This window comes from Coregonus lavaretus (genome assembly GCF_964263955.1).
Source record: "Coregonus lavaretus genome assembly, chromosome: 13".
Classification (NCBI taxonomy): domain Eukaryota; kingdom Metazoa; phylum Chordata; class Actinopteri; order Salmoniformes; family Salmonidae; genus Coregonus; species Coregonus lavaretus.
The window spans coordinates 10,144,762-10,171,495 of record NC_140000.1 but is presented as its reverse complement, the minus strand read 5'-3'; the positions used below and the strand labels follow the sequence as shown (position 1 = coordinate 10,171,495).

General features: G+C 43.6%; 2 protein-coding genes across 4 annotated transcripts; one reads left to right on the top strand and one right to left on the bottom strand.

The window, feature by feature from the left end:
* The first annotated feature begins 9,962 nt into the window (after window positions 1-9,962).
* On the top strand, window positions 9,963-15,295 carry LOC311139798 (cell division control protein 42 homolog). Of its 3 annotated transcripts, XR_014614106.1 has the most exons (7): window positions 9,979-10,022; window positions 12,449-12,553; window positions 12,796-12,868; window positions 13,082-13,191; window positions 13,314-13,410; window positions 13,987-14,184; window positions 14,341-15,295. XR_014614106.1 is itself a non-coding variant. In XM_084174753.1 (6 exons), the coding sequence occupies exons 2-6, from the start codon at window positions 12,449-12,451 to the stop codon at window positions 14,428-14,430; spliced, it is 576 nt and encodes a 191-aa protein (XP_084030879.1). In that variant the 5' UTR covers window positions 9,963-10,022; the 3' UTR covers window positions 14,431-15,295. The 3 variants fall into 3 exon arrangements, 2 of the variants coding, with proteins under 2 accessions (XP_084030879.1, XP_084030880.1); XM_084174753.1 differs by lacking the exon at window positions 13,314-13,410 and having other exon boundaries at window positions 9,963-10,022; XM_084174754.1 differs by lacking the exons at window positions 9,979-10,022; window positions 13,314-13,410 and adding an exon at window positions 11,410-11,670.
* A 1,686-nt stretch (window positions 15,296-16,981) lies between these two features.
* On the bottom strand, window positions 16,982-20,249 carry LOC311139763 (protein Wnt-4-like). Its single transcript, XM_084174707.1, has 9 exons — window positions 20,001-20,249; window positions 19,537-19,783; window positions 19,017-19,170; window positions 18,498-18,582; window positions 18,190-18,321; window positions 17,932-18,074; window positions 17,664-17,804; window positions 17,369-17,531; window positions 16,982-17,244 (listed from the first exon to the last, which is right to left on the bottom strand). The coding sequence occupies exons 2-9, from the start codon at window positions 19,623-19,625 to the stop codon at window positions 17,075-17,077; spliced, it is 1,077 nt and encodes a 358-aa protein (XP_084030833.1). The 5' UTR covers window positions 19,626-19,783; window positions 20,001-20,249; the 3' UTR covers window positions 16,982-17,074.
* Between the last annotated feature and the right edge of the window lie 6,485 nt (window positions 20,250-26,734).

Sequence of the window (26,734 nt, the reverse complement as noted above, 5' to 3'; positions counted from 1 at the left end):
CGATAAAGACGTTAACAAGTTTGAAAAAGCATTTTAATCCAGACTGCGAGGAAAAGGTCAGTAATTTTTATTCATGGATTTTGGTAAAATGATTTGAACTTGTATGAGAATAAGTGATTCTTGTATGAGGGCAGAGAATAGTTACCAAAGTCAAAGGAAGTAATAATTATTACGAAACAGGGAGGGTCCGCAATTGACCCTAGGTAAATAGCTATTACCAGAATAATCTAGTCCGAAATGACAAGGGGTGAAGGCCATCACCAATGTAAACTAGTTTTTTATTGAGACTGTACTGGGTACAGTACTACGATAAAACAGGGAAAGGGATGATTTTCGTCGTGTGCTATGGATAAACGGGTCAAAAGTCGCGTATACGACTGTGGATTTGCTAGAACTCTGTGTGTTTCATGAAACTAGAGCAGTTACGACCTCTAGGTTACAAATAGGTTTAGCAAATGATTGTATAATGTTGTGTACGTGTGAGACTTAAGAATCCATCAGTATACGTGATAATTATTTCTAGGAAGGAGCTAAAAAAATAGGTCGCGTGAGAAAAAATGGTTATCGACCCCTTTCATGAAACCGTAGTTTTAAATAAAAGCTCTGGGTTAGGGGTTAAATAATTTTAAATGGTTAATTACAAAAGCAAATCATACGTTGGCTCAAAAGACGCACTAAAATAATAGCTCCTAGAACAATAATTCTGGGAATTATTACTAAAGGGGGGATTTTTATTTTTCCGCCATGGGAAATAAAACTTCTAAAGAGATCGAAGAAATATGGTTTATGGATCCATTTGTGAGAAGAGGTATAAATTTATTGGGCATCTCGAAGAAAAAAAAGTTAGTAGGCAGATGCATATCAAATGAATTTGAAAAAACAGCGAAAGGAGGGGCTAGAGACAGCGAGTGTTTTTTTAAGCGCGAAAGTGCTTCAACGGTAACAAAGGAAAATATTTGAAAAAATGATTCGTGTCAATTAAGAATTGGCTAAAAACACCACAAAGCGATTATTTGAGAGGTAGCTATAAAGTCCAACGATGCATATGTATGAACTTTCGCACTCAAACGTAGACGTACGTAATGAGTGAGAAAGTAGAGAATAATTACATTTGCATTTTTGGTCATTTGGCAGACGCTCTGGTCCGGAGCGACTTGAAGAGCCAATAGAGGTTTGCATGGAACTATTCTGTTGTGTTGGGCATTTGAATGGCATAAGGTGAAATATGTGTGTATGAGGGAATTCAACGGCGGGTATGAATGATAACCGGATACTACTTAGTATTTGGTTGGTTAGATGCTGAATAAAAGATTTGAGGCGTGGTTATGGGGTAACTAGGAAGACGCACGTACTCAATGGGGAATGGGTGTAGGGAGAGAGTTTTTTTACGTGTATTAAAAGTTGCATTAGATAGGTCTATGAAAATATGTTACAAGTACGAATGACATTATTTCCTAAGAAGGAAGATTGTAAGTTTCCCGCGCCTCCCCCATAATGTAGGAAGGAGCAGGAGAGGGGGGGGAGAGACAGTAAATAAGTTCAGATGGTAGGAATGTCATGTATGCTGATCAACGATATCAAGCATTTGTTTTATTGATTGGGGCCGAATCAGAGAGAACTGTTAAAGATATTGAATAGCGAACTGAAATGGGTTAGCGGGAAAATACAAATAGTTGGAACATTTTAAAACGATAATTTATTTTCGTTACAGGGAAGCAAGTGGCATTGGCTGTTGTGCTGGGGGAATAGCGCCAGCCTGTGGTGGGTTCTGGATTTGCTATAAATAACTTTATATTTTAAACTAAAGTGATGGAATAGACTACAATTATAACATCAGAAAAAGGACAATATAATTCGTAATAGTTATTATAATTATTATTGATAGTTATTGCAGTTATTATTATCCTGAGTGGCGCAGTGGTCTAAGGCACTGCATCGCAGGGCTAACTGTGCCACTAGAGATCCTGGTTCGGATCCAGGCTCTGTCGCAGCCGGCAGTGACCGGGAGACTCATGGGCGGCGCACAATTGGCCCAGCGTCGTCCAGGGGAGGGGGGTATGGCCGGCAGGGATGTAGCTCAGTTGATAGAGCATGGTGTTTGCAACGCCAGGGTTGTGGGTTCGATTCCCACGGGGGGGGGGCCAGTAAAAAAATAAAAAATAAAATAAATAAATAAATGTATTCACTAACTGTAGGTCGCTCTGGATAGGAGCGTCTGCTGGGTGACTAGAATGTAAATGTATTATCATTGATTCAGTAATGATAGGAGGGTAGAGAGGGAAGAGGCAGGAAAAGCTAGAGAGAGTAAACACAGAGAGTTTAAAAACAGGGAGTTAAAAAGATTAGAAAACTACAATAAGCCAGGGAGGCAGGTTAAGGGTAGAGTTAGATAGAGAGAAAGAGGTAGTAAGAGCTATAGAGGGTGTAGTGCACCCTAAGACAGGAACAGAGGGGTTCAGGAGGAATTTGGAGAGTTTAGCAGCAAGCTTTAAGCTAAACACAGGGGAAATTGAGAGGACAGTCAGAACCCTAGTTGGGAAAGATTGGGCAGCTGTTGGGGGGCAGTGGGTTTCAGGGGATGCCAATGGAGCAGTCCTACCATGGGCAGATGATGGGTAAAATGTTGGGAAAATAACTGAGTTGTGTAATAATTTAAGGGAACCTTACCATCGACATGCTGACTTCTCCAAAGTACATGAATGTAAACAGGAAAACAGTGAGACCATCAGCCAAGTGAAATACCTGAGCCTCCCCAGGGACCGGGAAATTATACTCCGTACCATCAGCAGCTAAAAAATTGCATTCCTTAGTGGAATGAGACCAGAAATAAGCTGGAATATTAAGAGGACTTTAGTGGGATGGGGAACTACTTCGTTAGCCGAGGTCAAGAGATATGCAATCCATCATGAGCGGAATAGTAGACAGGATAGAGTAAGAAAAATAACATACGGGAGCTGAGTATTTAATGGCCACTAGGGGAAATAGCTGGTAGAGGTAGAACTCCAAAATAGAAGGGGAGAGAGATTTTCTTAGGGGGTGGATCAAATAATTGATAATGGATCATTTGAAATGAGATCACATGTAGCAGATTTAGGGTAATCAATTAAATAATCATTGTATACTCGAGGAATTTTAAGGGATTTTATGGATTAGTTATAAGGAATTAGGTGATACAATCATTATTCATGGGTTAGGACTGGGGATATCTGTATCATGTTTTGTGTGTACTACCATCTTTAGATTACGGATGGTAATTGAAGGTTAACAAAATGTATAACCAGGAGAAAGAGATTAGCTTACCTCATTGGAATATTGCTCAGGGCAAGGGGGAGCAGTAGTGAAGTTAGGCAATATTTAGGTCATAAGAGGGAGCTACCAAATTAAGTTGAGCCTAACTATCTTTGATTGTTATTTTTCAATTGGGTTTTTCAAATAAATAAAAAACACACCCAGCATGATGTTTATAAAGGGTTGTTATGTTGAATTTAGGGAATTTTCAACAGTTCATAGGTGGGGTTTACTATGCTGTGGGATGGAACGGTTTATTGGGTGATATTTGAAACTAAATTAATGAAATAAGCTGCAGTAATCAGAGGAATGTACAATCTAAGGCGAGACAACTATTGCCTAGATCATTGATTTAGCAATAGGATCAGGTAGATAAGGACTAGAAAGAAAAAAAAATTAGATGAAGAATGATGAGCTTTTTGGTAAGGATAGACTGCTGTAAAGCTTGGGTACTCCATTATGTACTGCATACGGGTAAATTAAGTGATCTTATCTATGGGAAGGCAATGGCAGCCCATGATAAAATCATTTGGAACTCTGAGGAGGAACAACAGTTTATGTTGTTGCTCTCTTCCCAAACAGTCTTAGCTTTTCATACATATATCAGGGATGTTACCCAAATGGTAGATGGAGGGATATGACATTGGTCGTGATTTAAAGATGAGGGTTTTTTTGGTGGGCTATTAGAGATAACTGGGTTAATCACGAACATAGAGGTTTTTATTCTTTGTTGCTAGGCAGAACACTTAGGTGACCTAAATATGGACTTGTCATGTCCAACAATCAGTCTTCAGGTCAAGCCCGGGAGAGCCGGGGTAGAACAGAGGTTGAATTAAACATAAGTGTTTTTACAAGATAAGAGATTGTTTGATTGGATTACTAATTGATTCTGAACTAAATGAAAGTCGAATTTAGCCGCCATAAAGACAAAGGAAGTGGGAGGAGCAATAAAGAAGCAAAAGACAATCTCAAAAATGAAAGGCATGGCAATTGGTTGATAAATTACCTAAGGGAATGTTTAGGAAGGTGGAAAAAATTTGACACATAAGCAGAACTATGTGTCAAGAGGGGGGAAGAGGCTAATTGTAGGATTAAATAATATACGAAGGAGAGGACAAAATACTTTTAAAAAAACAAACATTTTTTAGATAGTCTAAAAAGAGAATGCAGTCAGAAATTGTTACATTAATCTGAACATGTGTGAAGATAGTTTATTAACCACACCCGTATGTCAGAGGTTTTGTGCCCCACAGGTGAACTAAAGGAGAAGGTGACCCACTATCTAACCAGGTGACTGGTGAGCATCCAGTCACTAGAAGGAAAACTGGAAGCAGGCCTGTTGGGAAGGGCCCTATCAGGTTATGTTGGTAACCACCTTGGCCATTAGAATAGCAGAGAGAGGAAACTGGGTCCATGTTACCCACTGCAAGAAGGTAGGACCACATACAAGCACCGCTTAGCACACGCAGAGTTGACGAGCGGAACTGGGCCACAGGGTCCGGGGGTCACCTCTGTCAACGAAGATCTCCTACCCAGACCTATCATCACTGTAGTGTGTTCCTAGGGTGTGAGTATGGGGTGGTACCGAGCAGAAGGACTCAAGACAGGAGAGGGTTGGCGGTTTTTGGGAATATGGGTGACCCTGAGCTGCATCATAGTCTCGGCAATAGTCGTGGTATGTCAAGATCCACCACCACCTCGCACCAATTACGCTAGGGCCTTACCATTATTAAGAAATAAAAGGGAAGCGACCCGACATACTGACCGTCAAGGGCGAGTGATCTATAAAATAGGAGTCAGAGAGGGGTGGGGAGTAAGATTCAAAATTAGGATTAGGGATCTTATCAGAGCGGATAAGCAAGCAACATGGGATTATAAGATCCCGTTGTATTTATGTTCAGCTCCCTCGGCAGATTGTTCCTGGGCTCAGGTATTTAGACATACTGGGGGACGGAGATATGAGACGGGTGGGGGCTGGACGTCCAGATGGAGGATAAGAAGGTATAACGACATCCCCACGGAAATGGTAGTAACGATAGTAAAAGTCACTAAAGAGGACATGAAAAGAACTTACTGGGCTTGCGCGGACGTATACGGACGGGATACTTGTCTAAGATCACATTTAATGGAGTCAAAAGATATAGAGGGAGCAGGTACTGTCATTAATCCATTAATGGCAATAGACCGAGTAGATCAGTCAAGGGATGACGGAGTCAATTCGACTAACCCGTCCACTATGAAAGATTTTCTCCTCCAAGAATGGAACAATGGGGAAGTGGAGGGGGTCCCTGATGAGAATCTCTGGTTAAAGTGGATGAAATACACCGCTAGGGCCTTGGGGGAGACCAATTGTTATGCATGCTCCATTGGGCGACCGACAATGTTGACCGCCCCAATGCCAAGGGCAATGTTTCCCTGTGTATTAGACCTGGGGTCCAATCAAAAAGAGCCAAATTGCACCTAGATTCACTTTAACTCCTGGCGAATACCAGTGTTACAGACATAGAAATGGCACCCGTAACTTGGGTGATTTTGATGGCTGTAAGGAGATAATTAATGTGACTGATTTAGATAAGGAAGGGAGGAAAAAAAATTAGGAGCCTAACCATCCCTCTGACTGATGTGTGGTGGGCATGCACTAACAAAGGGAGCATTCGGCAGACATTACCAGAGGGATGGGTGGGTACTTGTGCACCAGTATTGTTGGTCCAACCTGTAAGAATTGGTCATCAAAGACCAGTGACAGGAAGAATAATTAGGAGAAAAAGAAATATAAGTCAGGAAGGAAATAGCCCAATTTGGATAGATGGTATAGGCATCCCCAGGGGTGTTCCAGACGAATACAAAGCTATGAATCAAATATGAGAGAGTTTTACTACAACATTTTTCTGGTGGGTGACAATAAACAAAAATATGGATTGGATAAATGATATCTATTACAACCAACAACGATTTATTGACCAGACTAGAGATGCAGTAAAGGGGATCTCTGAGCGATTATCCGCCATCCCGCTCATAACTTAGTAGAGGTTGGTTCTAGATCAGGCAGAAAGGGCCGGTGTCTATAGAAAGATAAGCCATTATTGCATATTTATCCCTAACACCACCACACTGGATGGGACAGTCACCAGAGCTCTTACAGAATTAACTGCACTAAGTGAAGGATGAACTTAACTCAGAAGTTAGTACATTGTGGATAGATGGTTTGATGAAATATTTGGTAAATGGAAAACCCTAGCAGCCACCATCTTAGGAGCGATCAGTGTTTGTATGGGTATTCTTGTATTATGTGGTTGTTGTCTTGTTCCCTGTGTCCGAGGATTGGTGAGTCAGGCGTTGGTGAAATGCAGTATCTAAACAATGATGAGAGATGGACTGACTCCGGACTCTGACCAGGGGAATGTGAAAAACGATCCTCCAGGCTTGGTGGATGACGAGGATTTGGACCCTGAAAGACCGCAATTGGATGAAATGTTTATTAGTTCTGATGTGATCTCTGAAATTAATCATGCTTGTAAAATACATTTATCCTGAATGTGGGAATATTTAGTCAAAGGGGTGGATTGTTAGATTAATTTGGATTTTAAGAATAATGACTAAAGGATTTCACCCCAAACACAGTATAAATGTTAGAATTATCATGTAGTGTCAACCCACTAACAGAGGGGGCGGTACTAACCATTCAAGGGGGAAGGCGGAAACTGTTTAGAAAAGTCACCTAAAGGTGGGAGGAGTCAAGTCCAAGAGGTATAAAATCGTCTGTTTGTGTCATTGGCGGGAGAGCTCTCTCCATGAATAAAAATACAGATAAGACTTGTGGGTTGTGGACTTTGAATCATTGATGATTAAAACCAGAGCCTTACAACCTCTGGTAATGATTCAAGCTTAGGTTGAATTAGAGATAGAAATTCACATGACATAAACTGATATCAGTATTCAGACCCTTTACTCAGTACTTTGTTTAAGCACCTTTGGCAGCGATTACAGCCTTGAGTCTTCTTGGGTATGACACTACAAGCTTGGCACACCTGTACATTTACATTTTTACATTTTAGTCATTTAGCAGACGCTCTTATCCAGAGCGACTTACAGTTAGTGAGTGCATACATTATTTTTTTATACTGGCCCCCCGTGGGAATCAAACCCACAACCCTGGCGTTGCAAACGCCATGCTCTACCAACTGAGCTACACCCCTACCGGCCATTCCCTCCCCTACCCTGGACGACGCTGGGCCAATTGTGCGCCGCCCCATGGGTCTCCCGGTCGCGGCCGGTTACGACAGAGCCTGGATTCGAACCAGGATCTCTAGTGGCACAGCCTTAGACCACTGCGCCACTCGGGGACTTTCTCCCATTCTTCTCTGCAGATCCTCTTAAGCTCTGTCAGGTTGGATGGGTAGCGTTGCTGTACAGCTATTTTCAGGTCTCTCCAGAGATGTTCGATCAGGTTAAAGTCCGGGCTCTGACTGTGTCACTCAAGGACATTCAGAGACTTGTCCTGAAGCCACTCCTGTGTTGTCTTGGCTGTGTGCTTTGGGTCATTGTCCTGTTGGAAGGTGAACCTTCGCCCCAGTCTGAGGTCCAGAGCGCTCTGGAGCAGGTTTTCATCAAGGATCTCTGTACTTTGCTCCGTTCATTTTTCCCTCGATCCTGACTAGTCTCCCAGTCTCTGCCGCTGAAAAACATCCCCACAGCCTGATGCTGCCACCCCCATGCTTCACCGTAGGGATGGTGCCAGGTTTCCTCCAGACGTGATGCTTGGCATTCAGGCCAAAGAGTTCAATCTTGGTTTCATCAGACCAGAGACTCTTGTTTCTCATGGTCTGACAGTCCTTTATGTGCCTTTTGGCAAACTCCAAGCAGGCTGTCATGTGCCACTCTACCATAAAGGCCTGATTGGTGGAGTGATGTAGAGATGGTTGTCCTTCTGGAAGGTTCTCCCATCTCCACATAGGAATTCTGGAGCTCTGGCAGAGTGACCATCGGGTTCTTGGTCACCTCCCTGCCCAAGGCCCTTCGCCCCGATTGCTCAGTTTGGCCAGGCAGCCAGCTCTAGGAAGAGTCTTGGTGGTTCCAAACTTCTTCCATTTAAGAATGATGAAGTCCACTGTGTTCTTGGGGATCTTCAATGCTGCAGAAATGTTTTGGTACCGTGCCCCACATCTGTGCCTCGACACAATCCTGTCTTAGAGCTCTACAGACAATTCCTTCGACCTCATGGCTTGGTTTTTGCTCTGACATGCACTGTCAACTGTGGGACCTTATTTGGACAGGTGTGTGCCTTTCCAAATAATGTCCAATCAACTGAATTTACCACAGGTGGACTCCAAAAAAGTTGTAGAAACATATCAAAGATGATCAATGGAAACAGGATGCACCTGAGCTCAATTTTGAGTCTCATAGCAAAGGGTCTGAATACTTATGTAAATAAGGCTTATCTGTTTTTTTATTTTTAATACATTTGCAAAAATGTCTCTAAACCGGTTTTCGCTTTGTCAATGAGGTAGTGTGTAGTATTTTTATTTATTTATTTAATTTTAGAATAAGGTTGTAACATAACAAAATGTGGAAAAAGTGAAGGGGTCTGAATACTTTCCAAATGCACTGTGACTAGGCATCAAGACTGTGTAAAGTCAGTATAAATGTGTGTGCATGTTATGTGTGTTGGAGTGTCAGTGAGTTTGTAGCATACTGTGACTGTGCAAAGAGACAGTGCAAAAAATAAATAAAAAATACAAGGGTCAACTCAGATAGTCCGTGCAGCCATTCTGTTAGCTATTTAGCAGTCTTATGGCTTGGAGATAGAAGCTGGTCAGTAGCCTGTTGGTGTCAGACGTGATGCACTGGTACCGATTGCCGTGCGGAAGCAGAGAGAAAAGTCTATGGCTTGAGTCTAACGATTTCCCGGGCCTTCCTTTCACACCACCTGATATAGAGGTCCTGTATGGCAGGGAGCTCGCCCCCAGTCATGTACTGGGCTGTCCGCAACATCCCCTGTAGCGCCATGCGATCTAGGGTGGTGCTGTTGCCATACCAAGCAGTGATGCTGCCAGTCAAGATGCCCTGTGGTGCAGGTATAGTACTTTCTGAGGATTTGGTCAGTGGTTCAATTAGGATTTTAGATGCATTACCATTTCCACTATCCTCGTGTTGTTCAGTTTTCACTCCAGTCCATTCCACCCATTGGATTAAGTCACGTTTATGAAGTTGATTTATTTGTTGTTGATATTATGTTTACAAGTCACTGTCATACATACTACTGGCTAGATGCCGGCTACCACCCAGTCACTCAATCCTGCAATTTAGAGGCTGCTGCCCTATGTACATAGACATGGAATCACTGGTCACTTTAATAATGTTTACATACGGTTTTACTCATTTCATATGTATATACTGTATTCTAGTCAATGCCACTCCGAGATTGCTCGTCCTAATATTTATATCAATCCATTATTTTACTTTTAGATAGTGTGTCTTGTTGTGAATTGTCAGATACTAATGCACTGTTGGAGCTATGAACACAAGCATTTCGCTACACCCGCAATAACATCTGCTAAATATGTGTATGCGACCCATAACATTTTATTTATTACTCTAGTGTGTCGGTAGGTGGCAGTACTGTCATAAAAAGGACGTGGAAAAAAGCATAAGAAAACAAATCCTCGCTCGCAGTTGCGCAGAAGTGGTCTAGTCAAACCCGGATGTAACCAACGCCTAATTGCCGGAGAAAAACGGTGAGTACTTTTCTGACAACGAGGGAAATTAATTTGTTTTAGTTTAATACATTTGAAGACAGTCATAGTGTAGATTCGTCCATAGTTATATATTAGTGCCTACTATACGTAAGAAATGTTGAATTGTCGTTAACTACCATAAGCGACTTTTTAGGAAAGTAGGTAGTTAGTAAGCAATCACAGGCTAACTGAGTGAGGCGGTGCTTGCCAGCCGACCCAAATTGTCATAACTTTGAAAACTTGCATGATATGCGGCTAGTCTCGAATATTTTGGACTGTACAAAATAACCAACTATCGGCAATGTTTTATGACAATCTAACTTTGCCGTGAGTAACTTAGCTAGTCAGCTAACTTTACCCAAAATGATCTGGCTAGCTATATGTTTAACGTTAGTGTCTCCCGAATAGCCGGTACTTGCTAACGCGTTTGGTATGAAAGTATTGCTCAATTTTGCCTGACACAATTTGCTCTACTCTGTACAAAGTAAGGTTTCGCTTTCACATTCATTTTAAGACTGACTGAGGCGCTAATGGCTAGCTACAGATTGTTACACCAGATAATGTGTGAAACCAAATATTTTTGGTATCCATTACTGGGAGTTACAGGTTAGGTACTGTAAGCACATAATTTGACCAACCTTAATGATAGTCTTCGTTGTCAATTCGGCGAAACATGTAGATTCTAAAATGTATGTGTCAGTTGCAGGTGGCGCGTTTGAATTTAGAAAATGCTCAGTTATTAAAATAAATCAATGTTTTGCTCCATGAAGTAATCAAACAATGTGTACGGCGCCATCTTAGTGTTGGTCGAAAATTATCTGTGCTACACCAAACACTACCTAACCTGTAACCCCCAGTAATAGATCGCCAAAATCTTTGGTTAAAACACATTATCTGGTGAAGCTATGTCATGGCCGGCTTGCTGTCCCTGCATTTTTCTGGGAAATATGGGTGCATTTAGACACGTTTTTTTCTCTCCACTAATTGGTCGTTTGACCAATCACGTCAGATCTTTTCACATCAGATTTTTTTTCAGAGCTGATCTGATTGATCAAAACACCAATTACTGGAGAGAGAAAAAGGTCAGAATTGGGCCCCTCCACTACATTTGCTGGCTGCCAAAGTTAGTTAAGGCAAAACTGTAGAGCCAATTGTTTATTCATAAGAAATGCCATTTCCTTTCACATGTTTAGGTATAGACTAGCTGCTTTTAGCAACGCTACTATTTACACACAAGCGTTGCTGGGAATTTGCTTGCAGAAATCCCGACTAGTCCGCCAGAAGTTAAATAACATTTAATTTCAATTTACTCTGTTGATTGTAAGTAGGCTTGGTCCTTATGCAGGGGGGAATATAATTAAACTGAATTTCCAAACGTGGGTCTGTTGTAGACCCATGCAGTTCCTCAGCGAGGTCAGTTCCTCTCTGCATCATGTCAAAATAAAAATCCCTCAGAGGTTCTTGCTTTTTTGTGTGCCTGTATGGCACACGTGCAGGACATTTATTTGGACATGAAGTAAGCGGAGAGGAAGTGGGTCTACCCCCAGAGGTCCACATTTGGAAAGTCTGTTTAATGTATGTAATATGACCTGGTTTTTTTTCTCAATTTCCCCCTGCATAAGGACTAACCCTAAGGACAATCGGCAGAGTAAGTCTAAATATAATTTTATTTAACCTCTGACTTCCGGCGGACTATCGCATATTTTTTTCATGGTAATTCCTGGCAACACTAGTGTGGAAATACTAGCGTTGCTAAAAGCAGCTAGGTATAGACTACCCTTTTCTAATGTGTTAATCTACTTATTCAGCAGAAGTAACGATTTGACATTAGAATCTTAAATCAGGCAAAACGCAACAAGTAGTCATGACTGTAAATCATGTCGCTTCCCTTTCCCTGTCATGTCTTTGCTATGCAAGTATGCGGAAGTTAACGTTGTCCGCAACATTCAAGTGTAGCTGTAACTGGAAGTAACTTTGTATTACATAACACCAAGTTTGTCACGGAGACACATTTTTGGGGAAGTCCAGGCTTCCTTCCTTTTAACTATTAGAAGTTCCACCCCCCCCCCCCCCCATAAAGGATCAATTTGTGACAATCAACATGTTTCAAATGCGGTCAAGCATCATTTGTGGTTTGATGATCAATAGATGCCCTTGTTTTGAACATTAGCCTAACACACAATGAACATTACCTGTCTGTAAATCAATAGACTGCAGGCCAGGCAGACAGTGTTATTGCTAATCGCGGTGCTGTTGTCATCTCCACTCTGTCTGGTTATGTTGTTTTTGATTTCCCAGTTACTGTTATTTTGTGGAGTCACAAGCAAGGTCTCAAATGTGTCCTTCGTGAGATAGTAACTCTACTATGTTATGACTGGTGTATGTGTGTCCTCTGTCTGTGTTTGTCTGTCTCTCTCTGTGTGTAGATGCAGACTATAAAGTGTGTAGTGGTGGGGGACGGAGCTGTAGGAAAGACCTGTCTACTGATCTCCTACACAACCAACAAGTTCCCCTCAGAATATGTGCCTACGGTAAGAGGTGGGCAGGGGAGGGTGTAAGTAGGGGCAGATGAGTCACATCCTAAACACTGTGGAGGTCAATGGGGTGATGTCCAGAGAGCTGAGTAGGAAGGGAGAATGGGCTGTAACACCATAACCAGCCTGCCAGTTGGGGTAATGTTTGATATGAGCCTTTTTTTAAACGTTTATCTTATTTTAGATGGGTAACATCCCTTTACCTTTTTTACTCATTCTTTTGTGTCTCATGTGTGCAGGTGTTTGATAATTATGCAGTGACTGTGATGATCGGAGGGGAACCCTACACACTTGGGCTTTTCGACACAGCAGGTAATCTGTCTCTGTCTGTCTGTGTCAATTTATGCTTTTATGTCTGTACATCCTTTTGTTAAGCAGTCGCTATGCTACAACTCAGTCCTAGTCTGCCTTTGTTTTTTCTTGAGAACATATGTCTTGTAAATGCAACTCAACCAGTTGAATCATTCAATGTCACATTAGTTTAATTGTGTCACAGCATTCTCTCCCTCTGATTGGTCGTCTCAGGTCAGGAGGATTACGATAGGCTGCGACCTCTCAGCTACCCGCAGACGGACGTCTTCCTCGTCTGTTTCTCCTGTGTCTCGCCCTCATCCTTTGAGAACGTCAGAGAGAAGGTCAGTGTTGGTCTCTGAGTCTCCACACCTCAACTTTTTACCTTGTATTATTACCCATAGAGAAACTTGTAGATGATGAGTCTGAACCCTTTCCTTAGCCACTTCACCTTCTGTTATTGCAGAAGATCCCTCAAAGCCCATTGGAAGGCTATGTGAAGACATCCTCATATTGCTTACATCAGGGATGGGCAACTTTGATGGGGCCGCAGTGGCACACGGGTCTGTGTACCCACATCCATTCCCACACATGCAGTCAGAACCGGCCTTAGAGCCGGCCTTAGCCTTTCAGGGGCCCTAAGTTTTCTTGTGAGCAAAACAGTGAAGTTTTAGAGTTAATTTCCTGCAATTCTACACATTTTGCCATGGAGCATAGAGAAAATGTTGCAGTTTTAAAGTAATTTTGCTGCAGTTCTATACATTTTTCCATGGGGCGGAGAGTAGATTTCTCCAATTCTACACACTTTGCCGTAGGGTGGAGAGAAATGTTTGCAGTTTTTAATATGATATCTGAGTCAGCGTGACTAGCAAAGTTAATGGGGGTCTCCCGGTCAGTAATTCAACCATGATTACTACAAGTTTAGATGGCTGGCTAGACTAACTTACCAATCTAAATATTCTTAGTTGACATGGCTAATTCAGTGACTGTCAGTGACTAACAAGAGAAACTGCTGATGCACTACCAGATTTCAAAATTGCACATTGAATTCTACTATTCTAACTTTCAGCAGTAAGTTCAGACCCCGAATGAGTTCCTAACACACAGTCTGACCTCTGTGTATCCTTCGACCCCTGTAGTGGGTTCCAGAGATCTCCCATCACTGTCCTCGTACACCCTTCCTGTTGGTGGGCACCCAAGTGGATCTGAGGGACGACAGCAACACTGTGGAGAAGCTGGCCAAGAATAAACAGCGCCCCCTGTCCCCTGAGAGCGGAGACAAGCTGGCCCGGGACCTTAGGGCCGTCAAATATGTGGAGTGCTCCGCCCTCACGCAGGTAAGGGGCCAAGGATTATGATGATGTTACATGGTTAGGGGGGAAAAGGGCTGTTGAGGACCCCTGGCGGCTGAAACATTGCTATACTTCACAAAATAGGTTAGAATACCTTTATAAACCATGAAAAGTCAATGCAAACTCTCTCTTCTCTCTCAGAGGGGGCTGAAGAACGTGTTTGACGAGGCCATCCTGGCAGCTTTGGAACCTCCTGAGACTAAACCCAAGAAACGCTGTGTCCTGCTATAAAGGGAGGAGGGGAGAGAGTGGTAGAGGGGCAGGGTTAAGAATGGGCGAGTTGGTTACAAATAAGAGAAGCAGATCAACAGCTTGAAAAAGGACAAAAAAGAGTGAAAAGGAAGGAGATGAAGTGGCATCGAGACTCCGATACATTCATGCACTGTGCCTTCTTAATATGTATTGAAAAAAGGAGAGGAGAGCGAAAGCGATTTGGTCTTTCAAGTTAAGAATACCAGAGGGGAAGGAATCAACAGAACTTTCATCTAGTCTCCTTCTCCAGATACACTTTAGACATCTGCAGTGTTTCCCCTAACATTACTTTGGTGGGGCGGGCTCTCCTACCTGCCCGTCACGTTGCCTTTGTGCCTAGCTTAAATGAAATGTATACCTTGGGGAAACAGTTAATTTACATTGTTTTCTTTTGTTGCTACTTTGAGGAGGGAGGGAGAGAACACAAGATTTATTTCCACTCCCGACCAGGCTAGCATGCTAGAACGGTCACTTTTCCTTTTGGGACACACCAAGTGCATTTTCGCCTCAGATTTTACTGCCTTCTGCAGGCGACACCAAGAACTGAATTTATATAATTTTTCTCTCTTTTTGTTTCATGTATGATGTATTAATTTTATGATATTCTTAGCGGTTATTATTTTATTTTTGTTGATTAAAAAAATACAAAATAATCATTTGATTTATTTTTTGTTTGACTACCAACTTGATTGTGATTGGTTGATAGTATAACAAATTAAGCTGTAGTATTTTGAATAGCTGATCTTAATCTTGATAATAACAATGATGGTGCGATTATAACCTTTTCCTAGTCAACTTCTGGATGTTTATAATCACAGAATGTTTGTAATAAAATGGTCCTTGAGTTGGTGTGTAATTCTTATTTTTCTATATGTTTCGTGTGACGGTATACAGCACACATCATAGAAGAAACTGTAGTCAAAACAAGTTTATTTGACCAAGTCAACTGTGCAGAACACTAGCAACATGCATCACAATTGTTTCACAACAGAGCGTTGGACTAAAGCAACATGGATGCAGACACGGACTGGGGGGAGAGGACAGGTATTCTCACTGGTCGAATCTGAGGGGTAGGAGGAGGGGCCACAGGATGATTGATGTACAAATAAATAAAAGACAGAATAGTGGCAAAAGACTCATAAATACAGTAAATGTATAAAGACTCCAACTACATACTACACTGAAATCAAATGCATTTAAGAAAAGGGCTGTAATAATTTCCCTGTTAGTTGTGGTTAATGTTGGCTTTAAAAGCTTTGTCAGTTTAAGTTAATTGTGTGTGTGTGTGCTGTAAGTTGTGTGTCATTGTGAACTAGACAATCACCTATATACAAGTATACTGTGGGATGCTGACGTTCCTTTAGGTTGAAAGAGTACATCATCATGGGAGTGTTAATATTGCTCTATGCAGTGAGTATCCTTTCCTGTCTCCATGCGTGTTAGTATATCTCTATTTTCTGGCATTAGAGGTCATGGGAGAGGTCATTTCACCCTTTCTGCCTTCCCTGGCAGAGGTTTCTGTCATGCATAGGTCCTCACTCTCACAATGCACTGGTTTACACTATCCACACAGTTCTGGCCAGAGTGTTAAAGTATATGTCAGGTCAGTTTTGTAGAATATGTCATCAGTGCCGTTCTACAGCAGGGGTTCCCAACCTTTTCCCCCAGGGCCCCACTTTTCAAATTTGAAAAATGAAACTTTGTTTAATTTCAAGGACCTAGAATTTTCCTGCAATTCTACGACTCATGACAACTTATAGGCTATTTAATGCTAATAATAATAATGGATAAGGAAAATAAAGTCTAAACCCGATTTCCCAAAATGTTATTTCGCTACCAAATATGTTTTATTGTAATTTATATGAAACTCAATTTAATTATACATATTATCTTTTACAGAAAGTGAATAGATCAATTGATAGCGACAGAGTCACACATTGTATAAGATTACTTCCCAAGCAAAGTCCAATTTCTTTGAGTCCATGACTCAGATTCTGAATGTCATCGAGACAAACCAAAGATATTCCCAGAGTTGCGCCTTCCTCTGGCATTTTACCGCTTATTTCTAGCCTAAAGCATCACAGATTTATGCGTTGTTTTATATAGGTATAAATAATCAAAAAATGTTTTAGCCCTGAAGTCAAGGAAGGTCCAATGTTGCCGCCCCCTAGGTTGGGAACCCTGGTTCTAGAGTGTCTGGTCCACAGGAGGTTGGTGGCACTTAAATTGGGGAGGACGGGCTCGTGGTAATGGCTGGAGCGGAATAGGTGGAATAGTATCAAATACATCAAACACATGGCCTCCATGTGTTCGATGCCATTCCATTTTCTCCGTTCCAGCCATTATTATGAGCCGTCCTCCCCTCAGTAGCCTCCACTGGTCTGGTCGTTGTAGTGTTCCAGAATGTCTGAGTAGTGTTGTGTTCTAGAGTGTCTGGGTAATATTCTAGAATGTCTGGAAAGGACAATGTTGTGTTCTAGAGTGTCTGTTTAGTAGTCTAGAATGTCTGGACAGTGTTGTGTCTTTGTAGTGTTCTAGAGTGTCTAGTTGTTGTAGTGTTCTAGAGTGTCTGGACAGGTGTAAGGTTCTTGCGTGTCTGCTCTGGGTTCTGCATAGACTGGGTTCACACTCGGCAGGTGTGGATCATCACTGTGTTCTTGCACTGCTGGCAGCGGACCGAGCAGCACCATGAGAACTTACAGGAGCAGCGTTGCACCACCTCGGCCCGGCCCGCCCGGTACCCTGGCCCACAACACACCAGCTCGCAGCCATCTGGGGCCAGCCGGGAGGTGCCTGGGAGGGGAGGATGGAGACAGGTAGAGGAAAGGAAATAAGGATGTGAACATCCAAAACAGCCTGATCACCTAATAAAACTTAAATGCTTTATCCCAGTGCTGGTGATGTGACTGAATCTCACCGTTACAGCGTCGGCCGGCGGTCCCGGGGATCCCATTGTCGGGGTCGAGACGGCAGAAGTCTGGCGAGGCAGCGAGGTACACCAGGTCCCTGGCGGCGGGGGGTTTGACCTGGGGGTCCCGGGGCAGCAGGGCTGTCCTGGAGCCGATACGGGACAGACGCACCTGGGTGAGTGGGGTATTTGTTGATTGTTAGAGATTGTGAAAAGACTGGAAGCAGCATAAATCACTAATTTCCAATGGTTTGTCACCTATTAAATGAATAATGAAGATGATATCCCAAATATATGGCTGTACCTCTGTGGCTCCATCAAAGCGTTCCTTCAGCACGGCGCCAACGCGCCGAAATGGAGGCATGACTTTCCAGCAGGTCCTCAGCTCACAGGATCCCGAGACGCCATGACACTTACACTCCACCTGCATGTTATGGAGGATGGCCTGGGGATGAAGGAATGTAAAAGAACGATCAGGAGGTCAAATGAAACGAGGAAGAAAGATGATAGAAGTGAAGATTGGCATGTTAGAATAATTGATGATGTCATCAGAGTGCCCCACCACCACCAACCTTCCGTCCAGCCTCGTTGTTATGGACATTCATGAGGGGTCGCCCTGCCGACATCCCCTTGGCACGCTCCGTCTCATCTACGAAGGTCTGGGAGAAGGCCACTCCATAGGATAGGTTATCACTGCACCCAGACCACTGGAAACCTGCAGGACAGACAGAAAGACGTTGACAGCATCTGCACATTTTTCAACTATGTTTTTCAAAGTTTACCTGACAGACAGCAAGAGAGACAGACATATAGACACACCCCAGACTCACCCTCGGGACTGACCCCTCTGACCTTCCTGTCGCAGCCACACCGCTCTAGCTCCCCTCGGCTGCAGCCTCGCGTCACTGCAACCGCCACCGCCGCCGAGGACAGGGCGTGCACAAAGGCCGCCTCACGCGTGCCTGGTTTTTAGAAGAGATCAAGACAGCCATTGAGTCATTTACCATGTCATCACATGTCCCTAGTCCTTCTGATTTCAGCCATGTGGAATCAACGGCTTTTCTGTTACCAGCATGTTAATGACTCTGGTACAACCACAGATCTCCAGTGGTAACTAGAGTGGCCCTGCTGTCCTCACCTTGGCTCATAACTCTACCGAACACGTTGACTCCACGCGGGGTGGTGGAGCAGTTCCAACGGCGATTACGAAACTGGTGCTGGCACTGATCAGACCAACAGCCAAGCCAATGGAACCGAGGGTTATAGACAGGCAGATAGACGGACAGACGGACATTAATACGGGTGGACAGATAAAGACACACATTTTACGTAGGTGCTGAGGGGAGTGAACTTTGGTAAAACTGGTGCAATTGTCTAGTACTTTACTGAGTACAGATGAGGGGATGTTAATGATGCTTGTTAAAGAGGCAGAAGAAGATGATTGAGGAGGTTAATGATGACGCTCCTCCACACTGATTGATATGGATATCGATTGAAGAAGATGATTTTGGTGAAGATGACTATAACAACAGCGCTGATGATGCTGATTGAAGATGATCTTGAGAAAGACAATGAATGAGCTTAAAAAAAACTCTTCCCCATGTACTTCACTACTTTTGTGACACAACAAATTGACACTTCTGCCCCAGGCTCATACCTCCTCTATGACCATCTCGGCTGCCTTGCGCACGGACTCCATGACCTCCCCCCGTGCCCTGCACACCCCCACCTGCCCCACGGACAGTCCCCTCAGCCGCCCACAGGGGGCAGCACCCGACACGGGCCGCGAGCGCGGCATCCTCGCCAGGGAGCTGTGAGAGAGAAAGAGAGGGAGAGGGGAAGATGCAGGGGAGTGAGGGGAGGGGTACAGGGTGAGATAGAGGAAGGGGAAAGTGGGGGAGATGGGGATTGAGAGGGTAAAGGGAGAGAAGGGGTGAGATAGAGGGAGAGGAAGAGAAGGATGGAGAAAGAGAGGAAAGGAGAAAGACCAGCAGACAAAAGGGACAGAGAAGACACAGTGAAGGGAGGGAGAGAGGGAGGGAGGGAGGGCAAGAGAAAGGGAGAAAAGGTCAGCAAGGGAGAGACAGAGAGATTTAGAGGCACGTCACCATCTTTTAAAAGTTATAGTATGACAAACAAACTCTCTCTTTCTCTCCCTCCCGGAACGCCAGACTTACAGCCAGTTGGTTGCCATGGTCGGGTGGGTTGCCCATAGCAACAGCAGGAGGAGTTGTGCCGTGATATTGACAGCGGAGACAGTTGGCATCAGACTGTCTGTCTGTCCGTCTCCGTGCGTCAGTGAGTGTCCTTGGGCAGCAGTCTGCCCGTTTCCACGGTTATGCCGCGTTGTCCGTCAGTCTGTCAGTTTGTTCTATTATGGGGTCTATGTTTCTGGTTCCGAGCTTGGGGATGATCCCCTCATATCTGCAGATAGGAGAAGGTCCACCTGGTTAGTTAAGTAATGTGTTCTTCTGTTGGAGAAGCTCATCTCTCCCTCTTACAACTTATTCACAACCATCAGGTCTGTGATCAAGACTGTAGATGAGGGTGGTGCTATTTCATTTTCTATGAAAAATACTATGTACAATACATAACAAGTTCTCTGGATGAGTATAGCTTAGTAATAAACGTGGTTTCTTACCAGTTCATGTCCAGCACTGTCCAGTAGTTTTTCTCTTTGGAATTGTGTCTGACCAGATTTAAAATTAAATCCAATTTCTCAGTGAACGGTATCAATCTTATAGTTGAACAATTTCCACCTCTGTGATAGCAGAAACATGCCTATAGGAAGCTATTGTCATGTAAAGTTATCCAGATACACGTAAAAAGAAACAAGATTAGATTTTTTTTAACTATCCAAATAGTATCCGATGTTTCTTTGACCAAATAAAATTACTTTTTAGAATGATTTTGCAGACAGTGATCAAAATGATGACACTTTTTATTTGTCTGTTTCCCTTCTCTCTATCTCTCTAGAAACGTTTTTGAGAGCGAGACAGTTGTGGAAACATCAAAAATTAACATCCAAAAGATCCCCTAAAATTACGGTAGGTGAATATGTAAAAAAGCATTTTTCCTCTCTGCTGTTTGTCCCTTGGTTGCTTCCCCTCGTTAAGAAAACGAATGTGTGTCCCGTAAAAGACCGAAAGAAAGAGTGAGAATGGTGGGATGGGAGTGATGGGTTATAAAGGAGGGAGAGAGAGAGAGTGAGGGAGGGAGAGAGAGAAGAGATGTAGGGGGGCAGTCAGAGGGAGGGGACACAGTCTAATGGTTACACTACAGTACATTAACATTGACACTGAGGAATGGCATGGGCTCCGTTGTGCATGTTAAGGACAAGACATAATGTGTGACCCACACTGGAGATAGGGAGAGCTAAACAGAATTCTGCTGAATGGTTCATTTAGAGACCCTGTGTGTGTGTGTGTGTGTGTGTGTGTGTGTGTGTGTGTATGTGTGTGTTCGTACCCACCAGTTTCAAGAACTTTAAGAGCGCCTGTCAGAATATGTCCCTGTTCATTCAGTGGCCCTAGCTACAGGTTCTCTCTCAGGCCACATTGTGTGTTTGACTGAAACGTGCAGCGGTTACAGTGGCGTGTATGAAATACCCAGCAGAAGATGAAATAGACGTGACCGTACACAACCCTCGTCACTAAGCTTTTTTGTGTATATAGGTATGTGAGAAAGTGTCTTACCTAATGTTTAATCTTCCCAAACTTTGTTGCTCTTTTTACGAGTTCCCACCTCCCCTCCTCTATCTCCCCCGCATTTGCCCTCTCCTTCTCTCCTTCTCTCTCTCTATATATTGTCTTAGAAGAAGGGGTGACATTTAGACAAGGGGAAGAAAACACACTGGCGACAAATATTGGAACTGAGGCAAATAAATCACGAAAGTGGAGGGGAGGGAGGGATGGAGGGGGGGATGAAGAGAGAAACTGCTGGGGTGTTAAACTGAGGTTAAGGGGAAAAGGGGGCAGAAAGGAACATTCAGGGATGTACAGTAGAGGGAAAGACTGATATTAGAGTTCAGGGAGGGGGGTTGGTGCTCCCTTATGGTTCCTGTAGACCACTGTGTGTGAATGTGTGTGTGTGTGTGTGTGGATGTGTTTAACTATTCTTGTGGGGACCAGAAGTCCCCACAAGAATAGTAAACGAACAAAAATGTAACCAACTGGGGACATTTTTTTTGTCCCCACAGGTCAAATGCTATTTCTAGGGGGTTTAGGGTTAAGGTTAGAATTAGTGTTAGGGTTAGAATTAGGTTTAGGGTTAGGAGCTAGGGTTAGTTTTAGAGTTAGGGTTAGGAATTAGGGTTAGGGTAAGAGTACAGGTTAGGGTTAGAGGTTAGGGAAAATAGGATTTTGAATGGGACTGAATTGTGTTTCCCCACAAGGTTAGCTGTACAAGACTGTGTGTGTGTATGTGTGCGTGTCTGCGAGTGTGTGTATGCTTGTGTGTGCTTAGGGATACCCCTGCTGTTGGGGTATGTATGGGTTAAAGGTAAACTCAGATGCGATGGCACAGTAATTGTCTTCTCATGATCCCAAAGCTCTAAACGATTTCTGTCCTTTGTCTCTAGTTCTCTGAGTTGATCCAGCTCCCAGTGATGTAACATTACTGCAGATACGTCAGGTTTCTCAGAACCAGATTTCTCAGAAACGTGTAGGATGAGAGTAGGTGTTTATTGAGTAGTTACTAGGTTACTATGCATTTCCTCGAACTTCTGTTGTGTCCACTAGTTAGGATACGATCACAAGGAAAGGAGATGTTTAGGTCCCAAAGTAACCAATCCTTGTCCTGGAGAGCCATAAGGTGCAGGGTTTTGTTCTAGCCCAGCGCTGGAAAGCCTGACTGAACTAATTTACTACTTGTGTTAGATCTCCAATAGTTGATTTAGGTGTTTTAGCGCTAGGTAGGAACAAAAACCTGCACACTTTGGCTGTCCAGGGCTGGGATTGGTGACCTACTGTATGCCCATCTCTTATAGGCCTATCTAATTAATCTAATAGTGCTGAACAATGTTTGGTTGATTAGTTGAAAGAGGTGTATGAGACCCTTGTTGCCCAGCCGACCCCTGCTCTACAATCTATAATGATATCACTATCTTATGGCATGGCGTACCATAGTCTACCTGAACCCAGTGACACGAGGCCCTCTCTAAACAAGCAAATAAATAACCTAATTCTGGGTTGGCTCCACGCCCCCCCCCCCCCCCCCCCCCCCCCCCCCCAAACCTCTCTCTCTCTCTCCATTTGAACAGTCCCTCTCTCTGTTTCCCTCCTCCCTCCTTTTTAACTCTCCTCCATGTCGTATTCCTCCTTTGTGTCCGTCCGTTTCTCTCAGTGACGTCTTCCGCTGTATCCCCCAGCAACGCCATGGCGATGGGCTCGCCACTGTCACGTCCGGCGCCTCCGTTGTGCTCATCCCTCCGTCCCTTCACCCCTCTCTCGTAAATAACATCCCCTCTTTTTTTATCTGTCTTTCCCCCTGTTGGAGTCCTTTTTATCATCTGTAGATGGCCTCACTTACGCTCTGATTGTCTATAGTCACGCTGCAGGTGTGAACTAGCAACCCCAACACCTGTGCCTATATAGTAGTTTGTGTAACTTCTTAGAGTTTTCCTAACATCCAGGTGGGTGGTGCAGTCAGAGGTGTCATGGAAGGTGAACCTCAAAGCGGCAGCGGTGGCCAAATTCAATATCTTTGAATTAATTCTGTGTATAAAAAACGATATCTTGGAGACTTTTATCCTACAAATAAATACAACTGAGGGAGCACGAATACATATTGGTGGTGAATAGTGGCTTGAGTTCTAGTGCTTTGAGCATTGAAAAAGTGCTATATAAATGAAACCCTATAGCATTATGATGATGTAGCTAGTAGAACAGGTAGGGCTGCACTGTGACTCCATCCAGATATCTCTACTGTACTGCTATCTCATAGTGTGCTGATTATTACTGGATGGCCAGCTGACCTCATTCTCCTGTGATCGCCCTTGGTAACCATGAACTCTATCGCAAAGCCTTCTCTTAGGTTATTATGGGATGGAAATTTGATCCCTCCTATTTTCGACCCTCTCTGGTGGTAACTCTCTCTCCCTGTCTCTCTCTCTCTCTCTCTTTCTCTCTCTGGTGGTCTCTCTCTCTCTCCCAGGGGGAAATGCTAGCTGCGTTCTCAGCCTGAGTATGAACAAAGCAGTCATATCTGACTTAGACGCTACCATATACTGTGAAGGCACACCCACTGGAGAGAGAGATTTCTTCTCAAGCTACCCATTTCCATTGTAAGGACAGGCGCTGAATAGTAAATTAGTACTGCTGAATGCACTACCGTATGAAAATGTGCTTGCACTCATAGCATGTTTGTGTGTATGGGCGGTGGTGGAGGGAGCTGTGAATATTATGGGATGGATGTGTTAGAGGGGTGGTGGGGGGGTGAGCAGCAGATGTGTGGAGGTGGGGGCAGTGTGTAAGGCTCTGAATATTATGGGATAGATGCGTTGTTAGGCGGTGAGTGGGGGGTGGCTGTGAGAGGAAGGGAGGGGGATTGTGAGTATTATGGGATAGAGAGGTTGTCAGGCAGGGGCCTGAGAGGGGGAAGCTAGGGGAGAGTGTGTGGGTTGTGCGGGTATGGGGGGGATATGAGAGGAATGTGTGTGTGTGTGTGTGTGTGCGCGTGCGTGTGTGTGTGTGTAGGGTGCTATGAATACTATGGGATTCAGGTGTTATGAAATGGAAGTGGGTTGTATGGGGTTGGGGGGTAACAGAGCATCCAATGGTCTGACATTGGGGGCTTGGGGTCATGGCGAGGGGAAATGTTATGAGGTGTGCAGTCAGAAAGTAAGTCGCTCTGGATAAGAGCGTCTGCTAAATGACTAAAATAATAATAATAATAATAAGAAAGGCAGAGAGAGTAATGGCTGACTACACCTGGGCTGAACACACTGGCAGACAGCTGTAGAGAGACATTGGGTTCCCTCCAGGGTTGGTGTGTCAACTCCATTTGAATTCAATAACAGTCATACCTGGAAGACATATACTTTACAGCTCAACAATAAAAACAATCTGAATTTCAATTGACCATTACCCCAGTAGAAACATAAGCTAATTAAACACCACCCAGGCAGATTATTCTGGTGTAGGGCCTCTTGCATCCAGGGCACAGTCAGTGGGAGTAGGCTCCCAGGCTATTTGACCTGTAGAAGGAGTAGGCTCCCAGGCACAAGAAGACATATCTGCTGGACAGGTGTTTGTTCTATGTTTTTAAGGATCTGTCTGTCTGTGTCTGCCTGTCTGTCTGTTTGCTTGTGTGACCTGTAGAGGGAGTAGGCTCCCAGGCTATTTAGTACAAAGCACAAGAAGACATATCTGCTGGACAGGTGTTTGTTCTATGTTTTTAAGGATCTGTCTGTCTGTGTCTGCCTGTCTGTCTGTTTGCTTGTCTGACTGTCTGTCTGAATGCTTACCTGTCCCTGTGTGTGTGTCTAACCCCCCCCCCCCCCAACCGTCTAGCGGTGTATTCCTTCTTTATCCCAGCTGTCATCACCTGTCTGTCTACCTGTCTGACTTCAAACCGCCTCCTTTGCCCCCACCTTCCTTTACAGGGGTTGGCTCAGAGGGGGCTACTATACATGGGTGCATCTCAATAGTCTAAAAGGTATCCTCTCCTAATCTCTGCACTGACCTGAAAACACAGGATAGGTGAAAGCAATGTACTGTAGGTGCATACTAAGGAGATTATCTCACCTGTCCATTTCTTGCACATCAATGCAGATCAAGGAAAGAAGACGAAGACAAGAAGGCACACTAGACTATTTAGATGTACCCTATTATGGTCAGCAGGCTCCTGTTACAGAGACATAGTATTATGGGATGTTGTGCCGCTGTGATTCAGAAGGGGTGGGGTATATGTAGGGGGAAGGACAGAGGAAGGTTTACCCCCCCCCACTAACCAAATTGTGATTGGTTGATACAGGGTCCCCCCCCACCCCTCCACAATCTCCATAGTGACAGAGCACAGGAGAGAAAGAAGGTGAGAGAGTGAGTGCATTCTGTGGGTTTGGCTCAGTAGCTTTTAGGAACGGATTTACTAAGCATTTACTAAGCATTTTGACCTGTTATTATCAGGGGAATAAAACATGAAAGGTAGAACAAAAAGATACAATTGTTGCTATTTACACTTCTATTTTCTTTGTCTGCTCTAAAAAAAGCAGGATGTAAACTTTACACTGGTGCAAAAGACCGGTTGATATGCCCATAATGTACTATTGATAAATCAATATCAGCGATACAGTAACAAAGTTACAAAATGAACATTGTTTGGTTTCAGGAACCCTGGGCCAGGAAGAAATACCTTGCAGAGACCTGACAGTGATGGTGAGAGAGGGAGGTAAGAAATTCACGCACACACACACACACACAAACACACACTACAACATGATACCATTTTATTGTCTGTCATCTAGAAAATGCCACCCAATAAGGACAGAGTCCAGCCATTCAGAGTGACGCATGACAGTGTGTGACCAATGTGTATTTACAATGATAGATGAATGCACATCTCTGCTAGGTCCACTAGAGGCCATATCACTGATACTCTAGTAGATTACCAGGAGGGACATTCTTTAAAAACAACAAGAGGTCAACAAGAGAACCAAACCAACAATGCAGTTTCAATAATTTCAATGATAATAATCAATTCATTGATTATCAATTTGTTGATCAATTGTATTCCATCAAGCTTTGCGGTTAGCTCACCACTGTGTCATAACATTTTAATTACATATTGTAGTTTAAATTGAAGGTTTTTTGTTGATTACATTAATCAATGTCAAGGACCAGAGGACCGCTATTATCACTGTTACTTGTCTCGTTAGGGTGCTTCAGATAGACATCGACACAAAGGCCTGAAACCCCTCTAGTCTAGAGGACAGCCAGCTGTGACTGAGGTGAAGGAAAAGGCTTGTTGGTGGATGAAGAGAAGCAGATATCTGACTGCTGCCCATCCATGTCCGCAGTCCATCCATGTAAACACAATGCATCCATCACACTTATCCCAGATGACTTGATTCTTATCCCTGATTCAGTCGTAACAGATTAGGGTATAAGTCAATCAATCGATCAAATGTATTTGATAAAGCCCTTTTTATATCAGCAGTTGTCACAAGGTGTTTTAAATGTTACTGTCTGCATGAACATACCGATGCTGTCAGGTAGTGTGTTTGCATACGGCATCAAAACATTAACATCCCTGGCAAACGCAATCTATTGACCATCTGTTGCCCAATTCAAGACTGAATGCATCTGTGTATACTTTAGATCAGTGGTTCCCAACCTGTTTCAGCTACTGTACCACCAACTGAATTTTGCTCTGCCC